Source organism: Protobothrops mucrosquamatus, unplaced genomic scaffold, assembly GCF_001527695.2.
Source record: "Protobothrops mucrosquamatus isolate PMUCROS unplaced genomic scaffold, P.Mucros_1.0 scaffold494, whole genome shotgun sequence".
In the NCBI taxonomy this organism is placed as follows: Eukaryota; Metazoa; Chordata; class Lepidosauria; order Squamata; family Viperidae; genus Protobothrops; species Protobothrops mucrosquamatus.
Window position 1 is genome coordinate 509,555 of NW_015386811.1, and position 18,534 is coordinate 528,088.

At 41.4% G+C, this 18,534-nt stretch overlaps 1 protein-coding gene across 4 annotated transcripts in view; it reads right to left on the minus strand.

Annotated features, from left to right (window-relative positions):
* Positions 1-18,534, minus strand: part of LOC107288186 (diacylglycerol kinase beta) — a 285,137-nt gene that overhangs the window by 182,370 nt on the left and 84,233 nt on the right. For all 4 annotated transcript variants that reach the window (XM_029284290.1, XM_029284288.1, XM_029284289.1 and 1 more), the window contains one exon: positions 5,819-5,908. In XM_029284290.1, the coding sequence (XP_029140123.1) occupies positions 5,819-5,908 (90 nt within the window). The remainder of the gene's footprint in view (positions 1-5,818; positions 5,909-18,534) is intronic.

The window sequence follows — 18,534 nt, forward strand, 5'->3', positions numbered from 1 at the left end:
GGTGTCTTCAGCTTTGTGCTTCTGGGAGTAGTGTGCGATCGCAGCTGTTTCTTCTTTTTAACTGCCAGTGGGGTTTGAGCTGATTGGGTGGGAGCTTGACTGTGTTCTGATTGGGGGGGAGATGTGTTCTGATTGGTTAAGGAGCTTGGCTGTGCTCTGATTTGATGGGGGGTTGGCTGTGCTCTGATTGGATGGGGGAGTGTTCTGTTTGGGTGGGGGCTTTGTTGTGCTCAGGTCGAAACGTCGCCAAGACACTTCCAATTTTACGCGGGAGAAAACCCGAATATCCAAAGACCTACATACAAACACCCACGAAAACCTCATAAAATATATATACATACACATACATACACATACATACACACACACACACACACATATCTTTCTGTTTATCCTAAGTTATGGATGTCTTTAGTATTTCATTTCTGTTATGTAAAGGATACAGGTACATATATTTCTGCAATAGTATATATTTATTTTCTAAATGCTCCAGATGTTATCATAGCAGCCAGTCCTACCAGTCAGCTAGCAGTGCTTTTTTTGTAAAAAAAAAAAAAAAAAAAGTGCCGGAACTCACACACGTTGTACAACCTACCTTGCCTACTCTACAAGCTTCCATCCAAAAAAGGTGCCAGAACTCTGTTCTGGGCGTTCTATGACAAAAAAAGCCCTGGCAGCTAGTATACAATTTGCAAGTTCTATGCTCATAATCCTTTATGCTTCTCTTGATAAATAACAGCTGGTATCTCTTTGCTCATGCTTAAGCCTCTTACAATGTCTTTAATAATAATAAAGTTGGAAGGGACCTTGGAGGTCATCTAGTCCAACCCCCTGCTCAGGCAGGAAACCCTATACCATTTCAGACAAATGGCTGTCCAGTCTCTTCTTAAAAACTTCCAGTGTTGGAGCATTCACCGCTTCTGGAGGCAAGTTGTTCCACTAGTTATTTGTTAATGGAAGCAAATATCTTTTGAATGTGGAGATGCAGGAAGCCCATATACAGTCTTATAGTCCTTGTTTCTCACAATAATTTTAATGGTGTTTATGTGAATGTGTGTATGCTTGTGTTTGTATATTGATGAGTACTTCTGTTTGTATATTAATCTACATAGATACTGGTGTGTAAAAGAGGAGCAACCTAATGAAGGAAAGAAAAATTGTAAGGGTTTGTTGCCCTTAAAAAACCCAAATGCTGTTACTCTACATCAGTCTTTCTAACAATTTATCTAATACCATAGTAAGAATCCGGACAGGCAACGTTTCTATCAATAACACTTTCTATGTAATGTGAGAGAGACTGGCCATTTTTTTTCATACCTATAGTAAACCATTATCAGGCTTAGCCCAAGAACAACATAGAACTATCTATCCAAAGTTCATTTCTATATTTGCTTACAGATAAGAAACAGAATCTTGCCAGACGAAACCTATATTACTAACGGATATATCCTAGAAGATTTTAGGGAGTGGCTATTCTAACTCTTTTCACCTGTTTCTGATCCAGCTTTGGACTGGGTTGTCTTTTGTCTTGTTCCCTCTCCTTGCAATGTGCTCCCACCTTCTGGGGAAACTACCACTTCGGTGTAATCCATAATCCCCTTTCATAGACATAATCCATCACAACTTCATCTGAAGCTAAATAAGATTTTAAAGGAATGTTTTGTTTTGACATAAAAAACTATTCCTCAAAAAAAACAAACCAATAGAGAAGAGCAGCTGGATCTTTTATATACACATTTTGCTGGGCCCTATTCTGCACACACAATCTATTTTCAGGAAACTATTTGTATGTTCAGCAACATTTTTTTTGTAGTACTCTTTGTATTAGTATTTATAGCACTTTTGGTGGAAATAATAGAAAAAGAAGACAGGGAAGAAGCAAGACATTTTTTTTGAATGTTTTCCAATGCTAACAATTGTTTTTTTCGGTAATGAGGGAGAAATTTTCTAAATCTTTACCAAGGAAGCATTCTGTTTTGTTGAGATTTTTTATTTCAAATGTAAGAATAGTCCTCTACCTTTAAGCAGGCTCCAGTTACATGATGCTATGAAAACATACAACAGCCGTCATATCATTATTGGGCATTATCCTGAAAGTCTCTATCATATTACTGATTTTTTTATTGAATTTAACAATATAGTTTCAATTGTATGTATGTACACAATGGTGTTTTTGTTGAATAGTGGAGGGAAAAAGACAAACTGAGTACATTGTTTCCTATTATAAGATGCTGAATTAGAATTGCTAAGCAACATATTCAGCAGTAATGAAGTAAATTCAGTGTATGCTAAAGGTTATTTGTTTAATAATTCATAATCCATGCAAAAAGTCTGTGTCACTGATAAGGGAAAATTACTTACCAGCATAAAAAATTTGTTGTTAGCCTTTCTGCTCTCCAATCCTATGAAAAGTTTCAGAGAGAAAAAAATCAGTCTTGTGGTATCAGCTACCATAGGGAAGGAGGTGAGAATTGTGAAAGAATTTTTCTATGATTAACAATGGACTTGCAAAGTGACTGAGCCCTAATCCAGAATGGATAGTCCATGAAAAAAAGAAGTTATGGGATTTCAGTAATAGCATGAGAGAACATGGGTTCTGAAAAAAATTAAATTAGCATCCTTTATTATGTGGCTCCACTTTCTTCTACTCTGCAGAAGATTCCTGACAATCAGGGAAAGCAAAAAGAAGTTCTAATGAAGAGCTTAAGGAACACAATGAATAATGTGGGTTTCTGTATCCTAGTGGTAAAATAGTGTGTACCCCACATAAATGTAATTGACTTTAGTAGAATATCTTAAATCATATCCATATTCAAGAAGTACTTTTGCAAAAATCTGAATAAAAAAAATGTTGAAGTTCTCCTTAGACATCTATTGAACATGTGAGCTGAAATATTTGCAACTTAGTTATAAGTGACACTTTTCGGTTATAATGAATAAATCACAAAATAGAACATTAGTAAGTATTAAATGTTTGACGGCTTCTTAAATATATTTTATAGATGTAGAATGTGCATACAAAATGAGTGGCACCTTATATAAGAATGGCAGGATATTTTAAAGCTTTGGAAAAGTTAGGATTTTTAATTCGAATTCTTTAGAGTGCAAATGTTAGATCAACTATTTTAGGCAAATGTATGCATTGAAGTTCAAACATATCCCTGAACTGAGTAGTTACAAAAATACTGTAAATGAAGTGGGTTTTTGTTGATGGTGTTCCTAGGAGGAGAGACTCAAAGATTTAATGTGCCATTGATCTCAGACACAGAAAGCTAATTGCAAAATTAATTAAAATTAATTTAAGTAAATAACCCAAATTTGTTTAATATTTTATTGGTTTACTAAGATTTAACAGAAGTAATCTGAATTGGGCAGTCAGCAGAAACTAAATTTCAAAAAGAAAAACGTTCAAGAAAATGCTTCAAATTAAGCAATGTAAGAAATAAAATGTTACAGATTTTGTACAAAATTGAACTCAGCCTGAATTAAATGCTGCCTTCTAAATGAACTCCACTTAGTACAATAATGAGGTCATCATTCTAATAATTATGTTCTATACCAACTTCTACATATAGCATTTACAAAAATAATATCTCTTCTAAATATCCTTTATTTCCAGGAAAATAATTCATAAGATGTGAAATAGATGTGAAAACAAAAAAGATCAAAACAAATTAGAGTGATTTTATTTCCTTTTCAAAAATTAAGAAAAGTATCTTCAAGACATATTCTCCCAAATTTCCATTCATAAGTTATTAAGACTGATTAATTAAGAGTTAGTAAGAATAACATGATTTCTCTTGATTTTGCTTTTTTATTATTGGAAGTTTGGAAAACAAATGTTAACTTCAAGAAAACTATATAAAATAATTAATTGGAACAAAAATTTATATGTGATAAGTTAGAGTTAGAAAGACAGTTAAAAATATTTACAAGGAGAAGATCCAAACATGCATAAAGACCATGATCGTTAGCAGGTAAAAGTAAGAGATGAAGAAAGTGTCAAAGACCTGCTATAACGACACAGAACTGGTGACATAGAACTAGAGACACTACTGCACATGGAACAACTGATTATATAGTGGAAAATGCTTTTTAAGTTATGGTTTATTTTTTTCTGAAGCTGTTAAAAACTAATTTTAAGGCAGGACAAAGGAATACATAATACTAACTGTATCAAGTACAACTAGATATGTTAGATATAGCCTTATTAAGAATGAAAGTGATACTAATTTCCTACGAAAGCAAGGAAAAAAATCCTTGTCTGTCTCAAAAGGTTCCATTGTTAATCAAGATGGGAGCTCAAAAACTGTGAGGACACAATTCCATAGACAGGTCCATGCCATCCTAATCCATTTTTCAAAAAAAAAAAAAAAAAAAGCATAGTAGCTCTGAAGGTACGTATAGAATTGTAAGATGAAGTAATCTGATTCTAAGTTGTTTATGTTTTATCATTTTGAAATCTCTGAATAATTTACATAGGTTTTTAATGGTTTCATTAGCTAATCAGGTACATGCTTTATTTTAAGAGGAGAAAAATATACAAGTTCTCTTAAAAGTTAGAACAAGCACAAGAGAAATTAAAGCAATACATAAGATGTTTCAATGACAGGGTTCATTAAAGCAGCAATAAATTATGAATTGGAATCTTCTGCAGATAACCATAATAAAAGTATTTTGGTACTTCTCTGGCATCTTAAAGTGTCAGAACTTACAACATCAAAACCTCCTGTTTCCTTGGCTTATCTTTATATAACATCTTGGGGAGGTTTTCATTCTCCTTCCTTCCGTAATCTCACAAATCAAGTACTGAAACAAGAAAATAGATCTGGTCTTCATATTTTGAAGAATGGAGACAAGGTTACAGGAGGCTTGTTTTAAATGAAACACTTTTTAATTGATTCTTTGCCTCCATAGATCCTGGTAGAGAGCACCATAAGACTGATTGTCTGAAATCTAGCGCAGGATGGGAGAAGAAGGAAAGAACTTGCTTTGAAAGATACCCAAACATTTACAAATACTTATAAGTAAATTACGTTTGAGATCAAATAGCAATTATTTAGTATATGAACAACTCCCCCTTAAGAAAATAATATATAGTTCATATTTTGATATTCTTTTACTATATCATACTTCAGTGAAATAAATCTTCTTGACTTCTTCACCCTATGCAAATAACATATCCAGAGGAATAAAAATGTGGAAAATCATATCCATTGGTCTCAGGTTATAAATATAGGAATGCATGAATATTTTATATGTCAAAGATGAGAGCAAATTAACACGATTTACCTACTCTCCACATATAAATTCTTTCAATAGGTTATCTACTAAGAGGACTTTTAAAGTGACATTGTTAACTAGCAACAGAATAAGATCACTGATGTAATGCATTGTTTTTCTATAAAGTGGATTTTTTGCTGATGAAATGAACACATTCAGCTTTTTTCCCAATTCACAAAGTCAATCACGTTTCCTCACTCCAACTATAGCTATGTAAGATAATGCAAGGCATTCTGGGATCCTAAAAATCTTCCAGCAGAATTACACAAAGTCAATTAGCATGACAGGTACTGAGACAGGTACTTATAGTTGCTAACAATTCAGATTCCTTAATTGTGATCCAATGAATTTCTACCAAATTGCAATATGTTAAATACCAGATCATAAAGAATTTTTAAAAGAAATATATTTAAAATATTTACAATGATATAGTTTTACATATATGATGCTTTTGTGGAAAAAGAAATGAATGATTAAAATGTGAAAATGGATAAAATAATCACTTTATATTTTAAGTAGGTTTATTTTTATTTACCTCCTCCCCATCTCAGACATCTGGCTAAATCATTCCCCGTTCCAAGAGGGAGAATAGCAACAGGAGGATGCTTAATCAAATTTGCTTTTTCTGTAAATAAAAATTGTAGGCATAGTTTAAGACAAATAGCAGATGAGGCAGCACATAGATATAACAATTTACTATATTAATATTGTGGTTAGATATTGTTTTAATAAAAACTGGGTCCTTAAAATCTATCAACACATATCAAATGAGAAGGAATTTGCCAGTAGTCTACAAGAGGAAATTACTATCTCTCCAAAACTATTTTTTATCATTTAGGATATAGTAGATTATGAAACTAATTATCATGAGCTAAAATCAATGGGGGGAGGGGAAATCAGTGATTATGATAATTGATGACTCACAAAGATAAATGTACCCTAGCAATATATTGCATTTTGGATTGAGAACTGTAGATTATTTATAAGACAGTCTATGATAAATTATCAGTGTTTCCATTAGCCAAAGACCAAAGCATAATAGATATCAGTGAAATTATACAGAAATTAAGAAGAAATAGAAAACTACTGTAGATAAACAGCAGTATTTAGTGCACAGCAGAAGTTAAAAAGCTTTAAGCTGGTCCTATTTTGTAATGCACAGTTCATTTGCCACTGACAGTTAATGACCACACAGAATTCTTGCAGCTTTATATTACAACTTCCTTATATGTTCCCATTGCCTGGGCATTGATTGGCTACGAATCCATAATCAAGGCATTTGTTAGGAGCAAGAGGTGGTTTCTTTGCCATCTCAGTAGCATTTCAGACTTCTTAAAGATTTCCTTCCCAGTTCAGCTCTCTAAATTGTCTTGCCATAAAAACATGCATTGATTTTTTTTTTGGGGGGGGGGGGGGGGGAGAAAGCAAGTACAGTCTTGTCATCAGCCACTGATTGTATCATCACTTAGAAGAAGAATATGAAATAGAATGCATTCTATATTATAAAAGCAGAAGAAGATGAATAGAACAGAACAGAACAGAACAGAACAGAACAGAATAGAATAGAATAGAATAGAATAGAATCCGGAAGGGACCTTGGAGGTCTTCCAGTCCAGCCCCCTCCTCAAGCAGGAAAATCTATACCATCTCAGACAGGTGATTGTCTACTCTCTTCATAAAAGTCTCCAGTGATGGAGTGCCCACGATTTCTGGAGGCAAGCTGTTTCACTGGTTGATTGTCCTCACTGTCAGGAAGTTTCTACTTCATTCCAGGTCGTTTCTGTCTTTGATCAGTTTATAACCATTGTTTCTCGTCCCTCCCTCTGGTGAACAAAGTGACCCCCACTTCCTTGTGGCAGCCCCTCAGATACTGGAATAATGCTATCATGTCTCCCCTATTTCTTCTTTTCTTTAGACTAGTCACTAGCCAAACCCAAGTCCTGCAGCCATTTTTCATATGTTTTAGTCTCCAGGCCTTTGATCATCTTAGTTGCTCTTCTCTGAATTTTTTTCCAAACTCTGTACATCTTTTTTGTGATATGGTGACCATAATTGGCTGCAGTATTCCAGGTGTGATCTTACTAGGGTTTTATAAAGCGGTATTAATACTTCACGTGATCTTGATTCTATGCCTCTGTTTATACAACCCAGAATTGTATTAGTGTTTTTGGTTATTGCTGCACACTGCCGGCTCAGAGTCAAGTGATCATACAAGGACCCCAAGGTCCCTCTCGCAGTTACTATTTTTAAGTCAATCTGTATTTGTACCTTTGATTTTTCCTGCCTAAATGTAAAACTTTGCTTTTCTCCACGTTGAAACTCATTTTGTTGGATAGGGCCCATTGTTCAAGTTTGTGTAGATCTTTTTGGATCCTCAGTTTGTCTTCTGGGGTGTTGGCTATTCCTGTCAGTTTGGTGTCATCTGCGAATTTGATGGGTTCACCTTCAATTCTAAGTCATTTATGAAGATATTGAACAGTACTGGGCCTAAGACGGAACCTTGTGGTACCCCACTGCTTACTTCTCTCCATGTGGATGTAGTGCGATTGAGGACTATTCATTGAATATGGTTTGTCAGCCAGCTACAGATCCATCTGGTGGTGATGTTGTCTATTCCACCTTTTCTAGTTTACCAAGGAGTAGGTTGTAGTCTACTTTATCAAATGCCTTACTGAAATCTAAGTATACTACATCCACAGCATTTCACCAGTCTACTAGTTTAGTCACTTTATCAAAGAATGAAATAAAATTGGTTTGGCATGATCTGTTTTTAACAAACCCGTGCTGGCTACTGGTTATGACTTTGTTTGCTTCTAGTTCTTCGCTGATCTGTTTTTTGATTATCTTTTGTAGGATCTTCCCAGACATTGATTAGTCTGTAGTTTCCTGGGTACGTTTTTTTCCCTTTCTTGAAGATGGGAACTACATGATCCTTTTTCCAATCCTCAGGTACTTCCTTGGTGCTCCAGAGTTTATGAAAGATGTAGTACAATGGTTCTGAGATAACATCTGCCAGTTCTTTCAGAACTCTGGGATGTTATCTGTTGGGTCCCGGTGATTTATATTAGTCAAGGTCGGATAGGTATTCTCTTACCATTTTCTTATTTTAATTTTTGTTTCTAGTATATCTTTTGCTGTGGGTTTTTTTGGTATGTTGGGCTGTAATTTCTTTTTGTATAAAGACTGAGGCAAAGTATGAGTTAAGCAGCTCTGCTTTCTCCCTATTGCCTGTTATTTCCTTGTCATCTATCTCTTTAGTGGGCCTACAGTTTCCTTGACTTTTTTCTTGTTGTTAATATGTTAGAAGAAACTTTTTATTCTCCAGTACAGGAGACGGAGACTCCACCAATGGGTTTTCTTTGTCTGCCTGCTCTTGAGACCAAGTATCCAAAACTTGTCACGCCCCCTCCTACTGGTAATCCAGTCTTAACTTGGTCTCCGCTCTTGATGACTCGTTTTGGCTTGGCTCTCAGCTAGATCAGATTAGACAATTAATAATCCATTGGTGAAGTCTCCCTCAAATATTGGCTATCTCTAAAAAAATTCAATTCTTAACTCAGGGATTAATGCAACTTCCCTCGGGCTGATAGCAGCTTGTGGGAAGTGAGGGGTGAAGGGGGGGGTGGAATTTCCCTTCCTTCGTCTCTCCCAAATCTCAAAATAAAGTGGGGGGGGAGGTAGAAGGACAACAGAGACAACTTGTTGACCCTCTCCTCCACCTGCCCAGTTTTCTCCCTCAGGGCACAGCAAAGGCCCTGGCTTCTCTCAGGCCTTCTCAGGCCTGTTAGGGGCCCGTTTAGCCGTCCGAAAAGTTGCGGCCGCCATTTTGGCTGTAATTTCGGCGGCACAATCCTTTAGCAAAAACTCAGAAATTTTGCTATTTTCTCTTCAGGCTGCCTTTAGAAACAAGTTCACAAGGCCCTGTTGAATCCTGACTCCCCCCAGGCCTTTCTCAGGCCGGTCGGAGCCGATTTAACCACTTGGAAAGTTGCGGCCGCCATTTTGGCTGCAATTTCGGCGGCCGAATCTTTTTGCAAAACCAACAAGATTCTTTCCTTTTGGCCTTAAGGCTCCTGTTGGGACGATTTTCCAGGGCCCTGTTAGACCCTGACTCCCCTCAGGCCTTTTCAGGCCGGTCGGGGCCTATTCAGCTGATCGAAGATTTGCGGCCGCCATTTTGGGTGCTTTTTTCGGCGGCTGATTTCCTTGTTAAATAAAGAATTCAATCCTGCCCTCGGCTGCAATCTTTAAGGCAGCGATTATCCTGGCTCCTACGTCGCCTAGGGGATCGCTAACTGGCCTCTCAAGTGATCGGAGGCCTGTTTTAGCCTCCTGTGGAGTGGCGGCCGCCATCTTGGCGGCAGTTGGGGCCACTAGATAACTAGCGCTCATACAGTGGTGCTTCCTCAGCCCTATATCCGGTGTTCTGACGGAGGATTAAAATCCTTGGAGCCCTGTTTCAGCCCTCAGCAACGTTACGCCCGCCATTTTGCGGGCAGGCGCCCGGCATTTGGTATTCTTATTCTCAGCCTCTTGCTGACCAGTGCTGAGGGCGTGGCAAGGTCCTGAGGGTTCAGGGCCACACGCACAAGAACGATTGAGGCAGGATCATCTGGGTGGTGTTCGTCTCCTTCACCCCGGTAGCCGCCATCATTTAAATTGTCCAACAGGACCTGAGAATTTGGAGCTGATTGTTCTGGTGTACATTGCCTGGTCATCTAAGGCCTCCGGGAGGAGCCCAACAGGTGGTTCCAAATGTGCCTTCGGCTCTGCCTCAACTACCGTGACCATAGTCCAGAGAGAATTTCATTGGTCGGGTGACCAGGGGGGCAGTCCGCGCACTTGCTCCAATACCGCTTCTGCCAACAACTTGCCTGCTTTAGGTTCTGAGATAGCTCAAACGGGATGGAAGGACCCTCGCTGCCCCAGTCTTCAGGCACGACTCCTCCGCCTCCCGGTTACGGCTGCAATCCCCCTTCTGTCCAGAAGGCGGCAGGCAAGTGCAAGGCCAAGACCAAGCACACAATTAAGAAGTCCTCCAAGTTGGTGGAAAAGCAAGCCAGCCATAGGCACCAGGCCCTGGAGAAGGAGTTCTCCAGGGCACAGAGGCATGCCCAAACAAATTTGGATAGCATGGCGGCCACCGAGATGGAGCTACCATTGGGTCCATCGACTTCTAGTCAGGGAGTATGGTCCATTCCAGGCATGCCGGTGGCGTCAACTCTATCCTCCACCTCAGCTGATCATGCCGCCACTTCGGGCGTCACCCCTGAGCCCGTAGGTTCTCCAGCGCCCACCTTACCTAGGGGTCCTGACATAGGGGACATATTCTCGGACGGGCGTCTGGAGGCGTTATTGGCTAAGGTGGTGGATAGGGCTCTGACGCAGCGCTCACGCCCACACGACCTAACAGCTACTAACTTGTCCAATCTCTCAGTGACCTCCCCCATGGAGTGCCTGGCGACCCGAGGGCCTGATTCTCCGAACCAGTCCTCAGGAAGTGGTTACTCATCACCTTATGAGGAGGAACTACCCGAGATTGCCTTTTCAGAAGATGAGGAGCTCCCACCTGAGACATCTTCTTCGGGGGGATTATTCAATCCCAACCATTTTCTAACAATCCTTAGAAAAGCCACTGCCACGGCAAACATAGGGACTGACCAGTTTCCACTACCTCAGACTGATCCCACATCCACACCCAGGCCACTTTTTTTCCAGAAGGAGGTGACGGAGCACCATGTTCCGTGCCCCTCTATCTTCCTGGAAGGAATTAAGAAGCAATGGGCTTCACCTTCCTCTTTCCCATCGGCAAGCAGTTCAGACAAAAGACTGTACAAAACATCCACGGATCTTTCCGATGCATTGGACATTCCCAAAGTGGACGAGGCTTGGACACCTTTGGTTTCCCAGACGGCTGTGGCGGGGGATCTGTTAGAGGCACTCAAAGCCGATGATAAAAGGTGGGAGCAGACCTTCCGTAAGACTCATCAATCGGCAGCATGGGCCATCAAAACTGCGACCTCGGCATCCTTTTTTGTGCGTACCACCCTTCTGTGGCTTCAACAACTGCAGGCCAGGGTTCCTGTTGAAGACGTGAGAACTCACCAGGACCTGGCCAAGATGGTAGCTGCCACAGAATACGCGGCGGATGCGACGTTACAATCGGCAGTGTTTTCTGCCAGAGGCATAGCTTCCAACACGATTGCCAGAAGGATGCTATGGTTGAAACACTGGCAGGCCGATACCAAAGCCAAGTGGCGCTTAGCAACCGCCCCGTACTCAGGTGGCACCCTTTTTGGGGATGCTCTCGCCCCTTATCTAGTAGAGAATAAAGATAAGTGGAAGGTGATGGCCCACCTAAACAAAAGGTCTGATAAAAAATCCACGTCCTTTTTTCGAAGGCCGCCATTTCGTCAGTCGGCGGCAGCACCTGCCGCCCAATCAACCAGGCCATTCAATCAGAGACCGGCTAGACCATATGATCGTCCATACGATAGATCTGGCTCTCGCCCCAGGCAGCAGTACCAGCCCAAGCGGCCATTTCGTGGGGCCGGCCGGGGCTACCGCAAGGCCAAATGATTCCGCACAAGCTCTTCCCATTGGAGGAAGACTAACACATTTCTTCCACCAATGGGAACAGACGTCCACGGACGACTGGATTCTGAGTACCATCCAGCACGGGTTGTCCCTGGAATTTCTAACCACACCCCCGGACCATTTCACCGCCTGTTCGGTATCCAAGGACCCTTCCAAACGAAGACTAATGCAGGAGGCCATCCTTCACCTAACGGAGATTCACGCCATAGAACCGGTTCCGTCGGAATACAGGGGCAAGGGGTTCTACTCCATCCTCTTTGTGGTTCCCAAAACCTCGGGAGGTTGGAGGGCTATCCTCGACCTGAAAAATCTGAACCATTATGTAATCTACAAGAAATTCAAAATGCAGTCCCTCCAGTCCATCCTGGGGGGCATCAGACAGGGCGACTTCCTGGCATCGATAGACCTCACGGAAGCGTACCTGCACATCCCAATCCTATTGGCTCACCGTCAATTCCTACGCTTCTGCTACATGGGCAAACACTACCAGTACAGGGCTCTTCCTTTTGGCCTCTCGTCGGCACCCAGGGTGTTCACGAAGGTACTGGCAGTGGTAGCGGCTCAACTAAGAAAAATTCCAGTAAGAGTCCAATGTTACCTGGATGACATCCTCATCCAGGCAACGTCGTTCCAGGCAGCCCAAGCAGATGTGCACACCACCATTTGCACCCTTCAACAACATGGTTTCTCGATAAACCTCGAAAAAAGCCACACAGTTCCCTCGTCCAGGCTGCAGCACCTGGGAGCCATTATCGACACATCAGATTGCATGGTCTATCTCTCCCAGGAGCGCACGGTCAGCATCATGGAACTGGCTCGACAGGTATTCCGACAGCGCACGGTTCCTCTGGTAACACTTTCCCAGTTGTTAGGCAAGATGGTCTCCTGCATAGCCATCGTTCCCTGGGCAAAACTACACCTGCGGGACCTACAGTGGTTTCTTCTCCCCTTCCAACGTCAGAATGCCAGTGCTTCCAGTCGACTGGTCAGGGTTCCGTTGCCCGTTCGCAGGGCGCTCCGCTGGTGGTGCTCTCGAGCTGTGACCAAGGGGTTGCTATTCAAAGAACCGGAAAGAGTCACCATCACGCCGGATGCCAGTCTATACGGCTGGGGCGCCCACCTGAATTCTCAGTTAGCTCAGGGACGGTGGTCCACCGTGGATCTGCAGAAAAGCATCAACTGGTTGGAACTCAGAGCCATACATCTAGCTCTGCTACACTTCACGCGCTCAATCAAGGGCCGTCACGTTCTAGTCCGCACGGACAACGTAGCGGCCAAGGCGCACGTCAACCGTCAGGGGGGCACACGGTCCAGATCCCTGATGACGGAGGCGAGAAGGATGTTCACCTGGGTGGAACCCAACCTGGGATCACTCAGGGCAGAACACATATCGGGGGTCAACAACCAACAAGCAGACTTTTTGAGTCGTGCCACGGTGGACCCTTCGGAATGGGGGCTGCACCCGGACCTGTTCTTTTCCATCACCCTCAGGTTCGGCCAACCAGTCCTCGATCTATTCGCCTCGCAGGACAATGCCCAGCTTCCCAGATTTTACTCCCGCTACTTCCACCCCAGGGCACAAGGGACGGATGCTCTACGAGTTCCATGGCCACGGGGCCTTCTTTACGCATTTCCCCCACTGCCTCTTATTCCAGCAGCAATCCGCAAACTCATACACGAACGGGCGGAGGTGCTCTTTGTGGCTCCGTATTGGCCACAGAGGCCGTGGTTTGCCAACTTGGTGAATCTGGCTCAATCGCCCCCGTGGAAGATTCCTCATCATGTAGTGTCACTACATCAGGGAAGCATCAGCCATCCAGACCCGCAATGGCTGCAACTAGCCATCTGGCGCTTGAGCGCCAAATAATGACATGTGAATCATTTTCCTCACGAGCGATTACCATTATCCAGGCGGCTCGCCGCCCGTCAACCAACCGTATCTATGACGCCACTTGGAAGAATTTTTGCCTCTGGTGTCGTCAGAAAAAATTTGACATTAATTCACTGACAATTCCCCAAATAGTTGATTATCTCCTGGATGGACTGGATAGAGGCCTTGCACCTGCAACTATCCGAAGGCAGGTGGCGGCCTTATCCACTCTTATCTCTTGCGCTGATTCTATTTCATTAGCTCATCATCCAAGAATCCGAGCCTTTATCAAGGGAGCTTGTAACACCAGTCCTCCTGTGGTTCATAGGTATCCATCCTGGGAGTTACCGTGAGTTCTTCGCGCTCTCATGCAGTTTCCCTTTGAACCACTGGCGACCGTTTCTTTGAAACACTTGTCACTAAAGGTGGCCTTTTTGGTGGCCATCACTTCGGCCAGGCGTATATCTGAGCTGGCCGCAATGTCGGTCAGGCCGGATTTATGCATATTTCACAAGGACAGGGTGGTGTTACGACTCGATCCTTCTTTCATCCCGAAAGTTAATACTCTCTTTCACAGAACGCAGGAGGTGATTCTTCCAAATTTTAGCCCGAATCCGTCACATGACTTGGAGTGGCAGTGGCACACACTGGACGTCCGCAGGGCATTACGGCGTTATATCAAGCGCACGGAGCCGTTCCATAAATCTGAAGCTCTATGGGTGTCCTTCCGGCCTGGCACCCTAGGCCAGAAGGTCTCAGCCGGCACCGTTGGCAGGTGGATCCGGAGCTGCATAGGAGAGGCGTACCAGGTTTTGTCTCTGCCGACTCCAAGTCATATTACCGCACATTCTACTCGGAGTGCAGCAACAACGGCTGCATGGGCCACTCAAGCGTCCATTGAGATTTGTAGGGCCGCTACATGGTCCTCGCCCTCTCCGTTCATACGCCATTACAAAATTGACAGGTTCGCTGCGGCGGACGCCTCCTTTGGTAGGAGGGTTCTCCAGCAAGTGATTTCCGATGAGACATCTTGAGCCTTTTCTGTTTTCCCACCCTATGGGACAGTGAGGCTTTGGTATGTCCCATTGGTGGAGTCTCCGTCTCCTGTACTGGAGAAGGGGCGTTGGTCTTACCTGAACGCCTTTTCTCAGTACGGAGACGGAGACTCCACACCCACCCTAGGGTCAGCTAGACCATTTGTGTTAGGGTGCTGAGAGCCAATGCCTCGTCAATCTTCAAACGCTTCGCCCTCGTTAAGACTGGATTACCAGTAGGAGGGGGCGTGACAAGTTTTGGATACTTGGTCTCAAGAGCAGGCAGACAAAGAAAACCCATTGGTGGAGTCTCCATCTCCGTACTGAGAAAAGGCATTCAGGTAAGACCAACGCCCCTTATCCTTGATTTCTGTTGCAAGTCTCTGTTCGTTCTGAGCCTTTGCTTTCCTGACTTTGTATTTGTCCTTTTTGTCTTTCAGTTTGTCAGAGAAATCTTTGTGCAGCCATACTGATTTCTTCTTGAATTTCTTGTTTTTCTTTCTCAATGGTATTGTGCTGATATGGGCTTTTATGATTGCATTTTTCAGGGTTTCCCACACTTCTTGGGTTGTTTTCCCCTTTAGGATTTTCATCCATGGGATCTTTCCTAGGTTCTCTCTGAGTTTATTAAAGTCAGCTTTTTTGAAGTTAAAGACTCTGTTTTCTATTGCTAGTGTTTGCATTATATTAAATTCCAGTGTCATGTGGTCACTTTCACCCAAGTTCCGGCAATTTCAATTCCCTCTATCACTTCTTCTCTATTTGTAAGGATTAAGTCCAATAAAGCTTTATGTCTAGTTCCCTCCTCCACCTTTTGGGTAACAAAGTTGTCAGCTAGGTTGATTAGGAATCTGTTTGATCTCCCGCTCACTGCAGAGTTTGTCTCCAGTTGATATCTGGATAGTTGAAGTCTCCTATTACTACTGTGGTATGCTTCCTACACATGTTTGTTAACTGGTTGGCAAAGAGTTCATCTATTTCTTCTGATTGGTTGGGTAGCCTGTAATATACACCTATGGCAATGTCACTTTTTTTCTCTTTTATATTGACCCATTCTGGAGAGATTTTATCTTTGATCATGTACATTTCTGTAATATGTAGTGTTCTCTTACATATAGTGCAATTCCCCCTCCTCTTTTTGTAGACCTGTTTCTTTTAAACAATTTGTATCCATCCATTAGTCCATTCCATTCATGGGTTTCATCCCACCAGGTTTCTGTTATGCCAACTATGTCATACCCTCCCTCATGTACTATTTCTTCTATTTCACCCTGTTTGTTCCCCAAGCTTTGAGCATTTGTATATGTAGCACCACCCCCATAGGGACTGCTTAACTCCGGGCCATCCCGACCTCCCCTCCAAGTTTAATGAAGAGAAGGACGAGGGGGGACATGATAGCAGTGTCCCAATATCTCAGGGGTTGCCATAAAGAAGAGGGAGTCAAGCTATTCTCCAAAGCGCCTGAAGGCAGGACAAGAAGCAATGGGTGGAAACTAATCAAGGAGAGAAGCAATCTAGAACTAAGGAGAAACTTCCTGACAGTGAGAACAATTAACCAGTGGAACAACCTGCCTCCAGAAGCGGTGAATGCTCCAACACTGGAAGTTTTTAAGAAGAGACTGGACAGCCATTTGTCCGAAATGGTATAGGGTTTCCTGCCTGAGCAGGGGGTTGGACTAGATGACCTTCAAGGTCCCTTCCAACTTTACTATTATTATTATTATTATTATTATTATTATTATTATTATTATTATTATTAAGTAAATATATAAGCATTTAAGACTTTTATGCCTGTCCGTGGGTATGTTTCCTGTATCTCCAGATTGTTGTTTAAGTTTTTTTTTTCATCACTGCCTACCTCATTGTTTGATTTGTTTTCTTGGGATTTGTGATTGGTTTTGGGTTCTAGAGATTCTAGAGATTGGTCACCCTCCCCCTTCAGTTTTAGTTTAAAGCCCTCCTGATGAGTTGGGCCAATCTTTTTCCAAGTATATTTTTGCCTGTATCATGAGGTGCAGCCCATCCCCTGCCAAGAGTCCTTTGCATAGGAAATACAGTCTATGATCCAAGAAACCAAGGTTTTCGTGGCGACACCAACCCTTTAGCCAATAGTTTATTTCTAAAATTCTTTTTTCCCTCAGTGGGCATTGGCCTTTCATTGGGAGTATTGATGAGAATACTTGTGCTCCTAGCTTCATAATTTTATTGCCTAGTTGTTTATAATCTCTCACTTTTGTACTCAGGTTGTTTATTGTGTCGTTCGTCCCAATGTGGTGGAGGAAGAAGGGTAGTAATCTGTAGGCCTAATTATTTTGGTTAGGTTCTCAGCCACATCTTTGATTTTTGAGAACTGCTTGTGCAGCCTTTTCCAGTTAGCTTTAATGTTCCTTCTCAAGGGAAACTTGTATTTCTTTTTTCAATGAACAGAAGATTTTTCAGGAATATTGGTGAGTACTTTGTCTCATGGTTTCTGTAGATAGAAACTACCTAAACTCTGCATTTTTAAAACATTATTTACCAAACCAGGGTTCAGACGTTGTATCACAATTATTCTGTAACAGAGTGTAGTTGGACTTTAAACATGCTGGCACAGAAAAAGTAATTTATTGGAAACTATCAGGATTTCCTGTGCATTTTTGCAGTTCTAATACACAGTTTAACATGTAAGAGAATATATATGCCTCCAAACATTTTGCTGATCCTTTCTAATATTAAATTTTATATAAAATTGTCATTTAATAAACATTAAAACAGGTAGAACAGCACCCAGTATGAAAAATTAAATATAAGAAACAATTTTTTAAAAAAGTAATTTATCTTAAATCAAAAATCTTAACACATTTATAAAAACTGTTATTCTGCATACTGATTTAAATCTTATTCTTATTTCTAGTTATATTTTAAATTTCATTTAATGACATAAAGCTTTTGCATGTCTATCTTTAATTGATAATCTTTATTTCTATGTTGTTTTTCCCCAAGTATTATTTCTATCTTCCTCTCAAAATAATAATTTCATGCATGTCACATATTATAAACCATTTCTAATTGAAAGAATTGTTCATCTTTCTTAATGCTACGTGAGATATAAATAAGCACTTCAATTTAAAAATACATCTAAAATGTAAACAACACAAGGATTTAGTAAGGCTCCTAGTCCAAATACAATTGAATTTGCATTTTGCATCAGCTGACCATGACAGATCTGGTTTTTCACCTTGAGACAGATAGTGAAAGGTTTACAAACCATTGATGAAAATATATAATTTCATAAAATATCATAATTTTAATATTGGAATGGATTATATCACTTCCATACAAACTTATTGGGAAGAGGTAAACAAACAAACAAATACATACATAATCAATATAACACATACATACCCCTTATTATTCATAATACCCCAGAAAATCAAACAAATCCTTAGCTTATGCTTTGGATGCAGCAGAAGCCTCTGCCGCTGCTGCAGCAGTCTCCATCGAATATCCTTCTCCCATTATTCATTGTACCCAGATCCTTCTGTCCAAAATCTTATCAAACTTCCATTCATGAATCCATCTGTTATATAAATTATAACAGCAGATCTGGACAATTTTCCCCGTCTCGAAGATTCCCTTTTTAGGGAAGGTGGTTGGCTTCCAACTCCAGAATAAGTGGATTATATGGACATTTTCAATCAGGATTCTTGGCCCCACTTGATCTCTCAGTAGTTTTAATACCATCAATCATGGCTTCTTTCTGACCTGAAT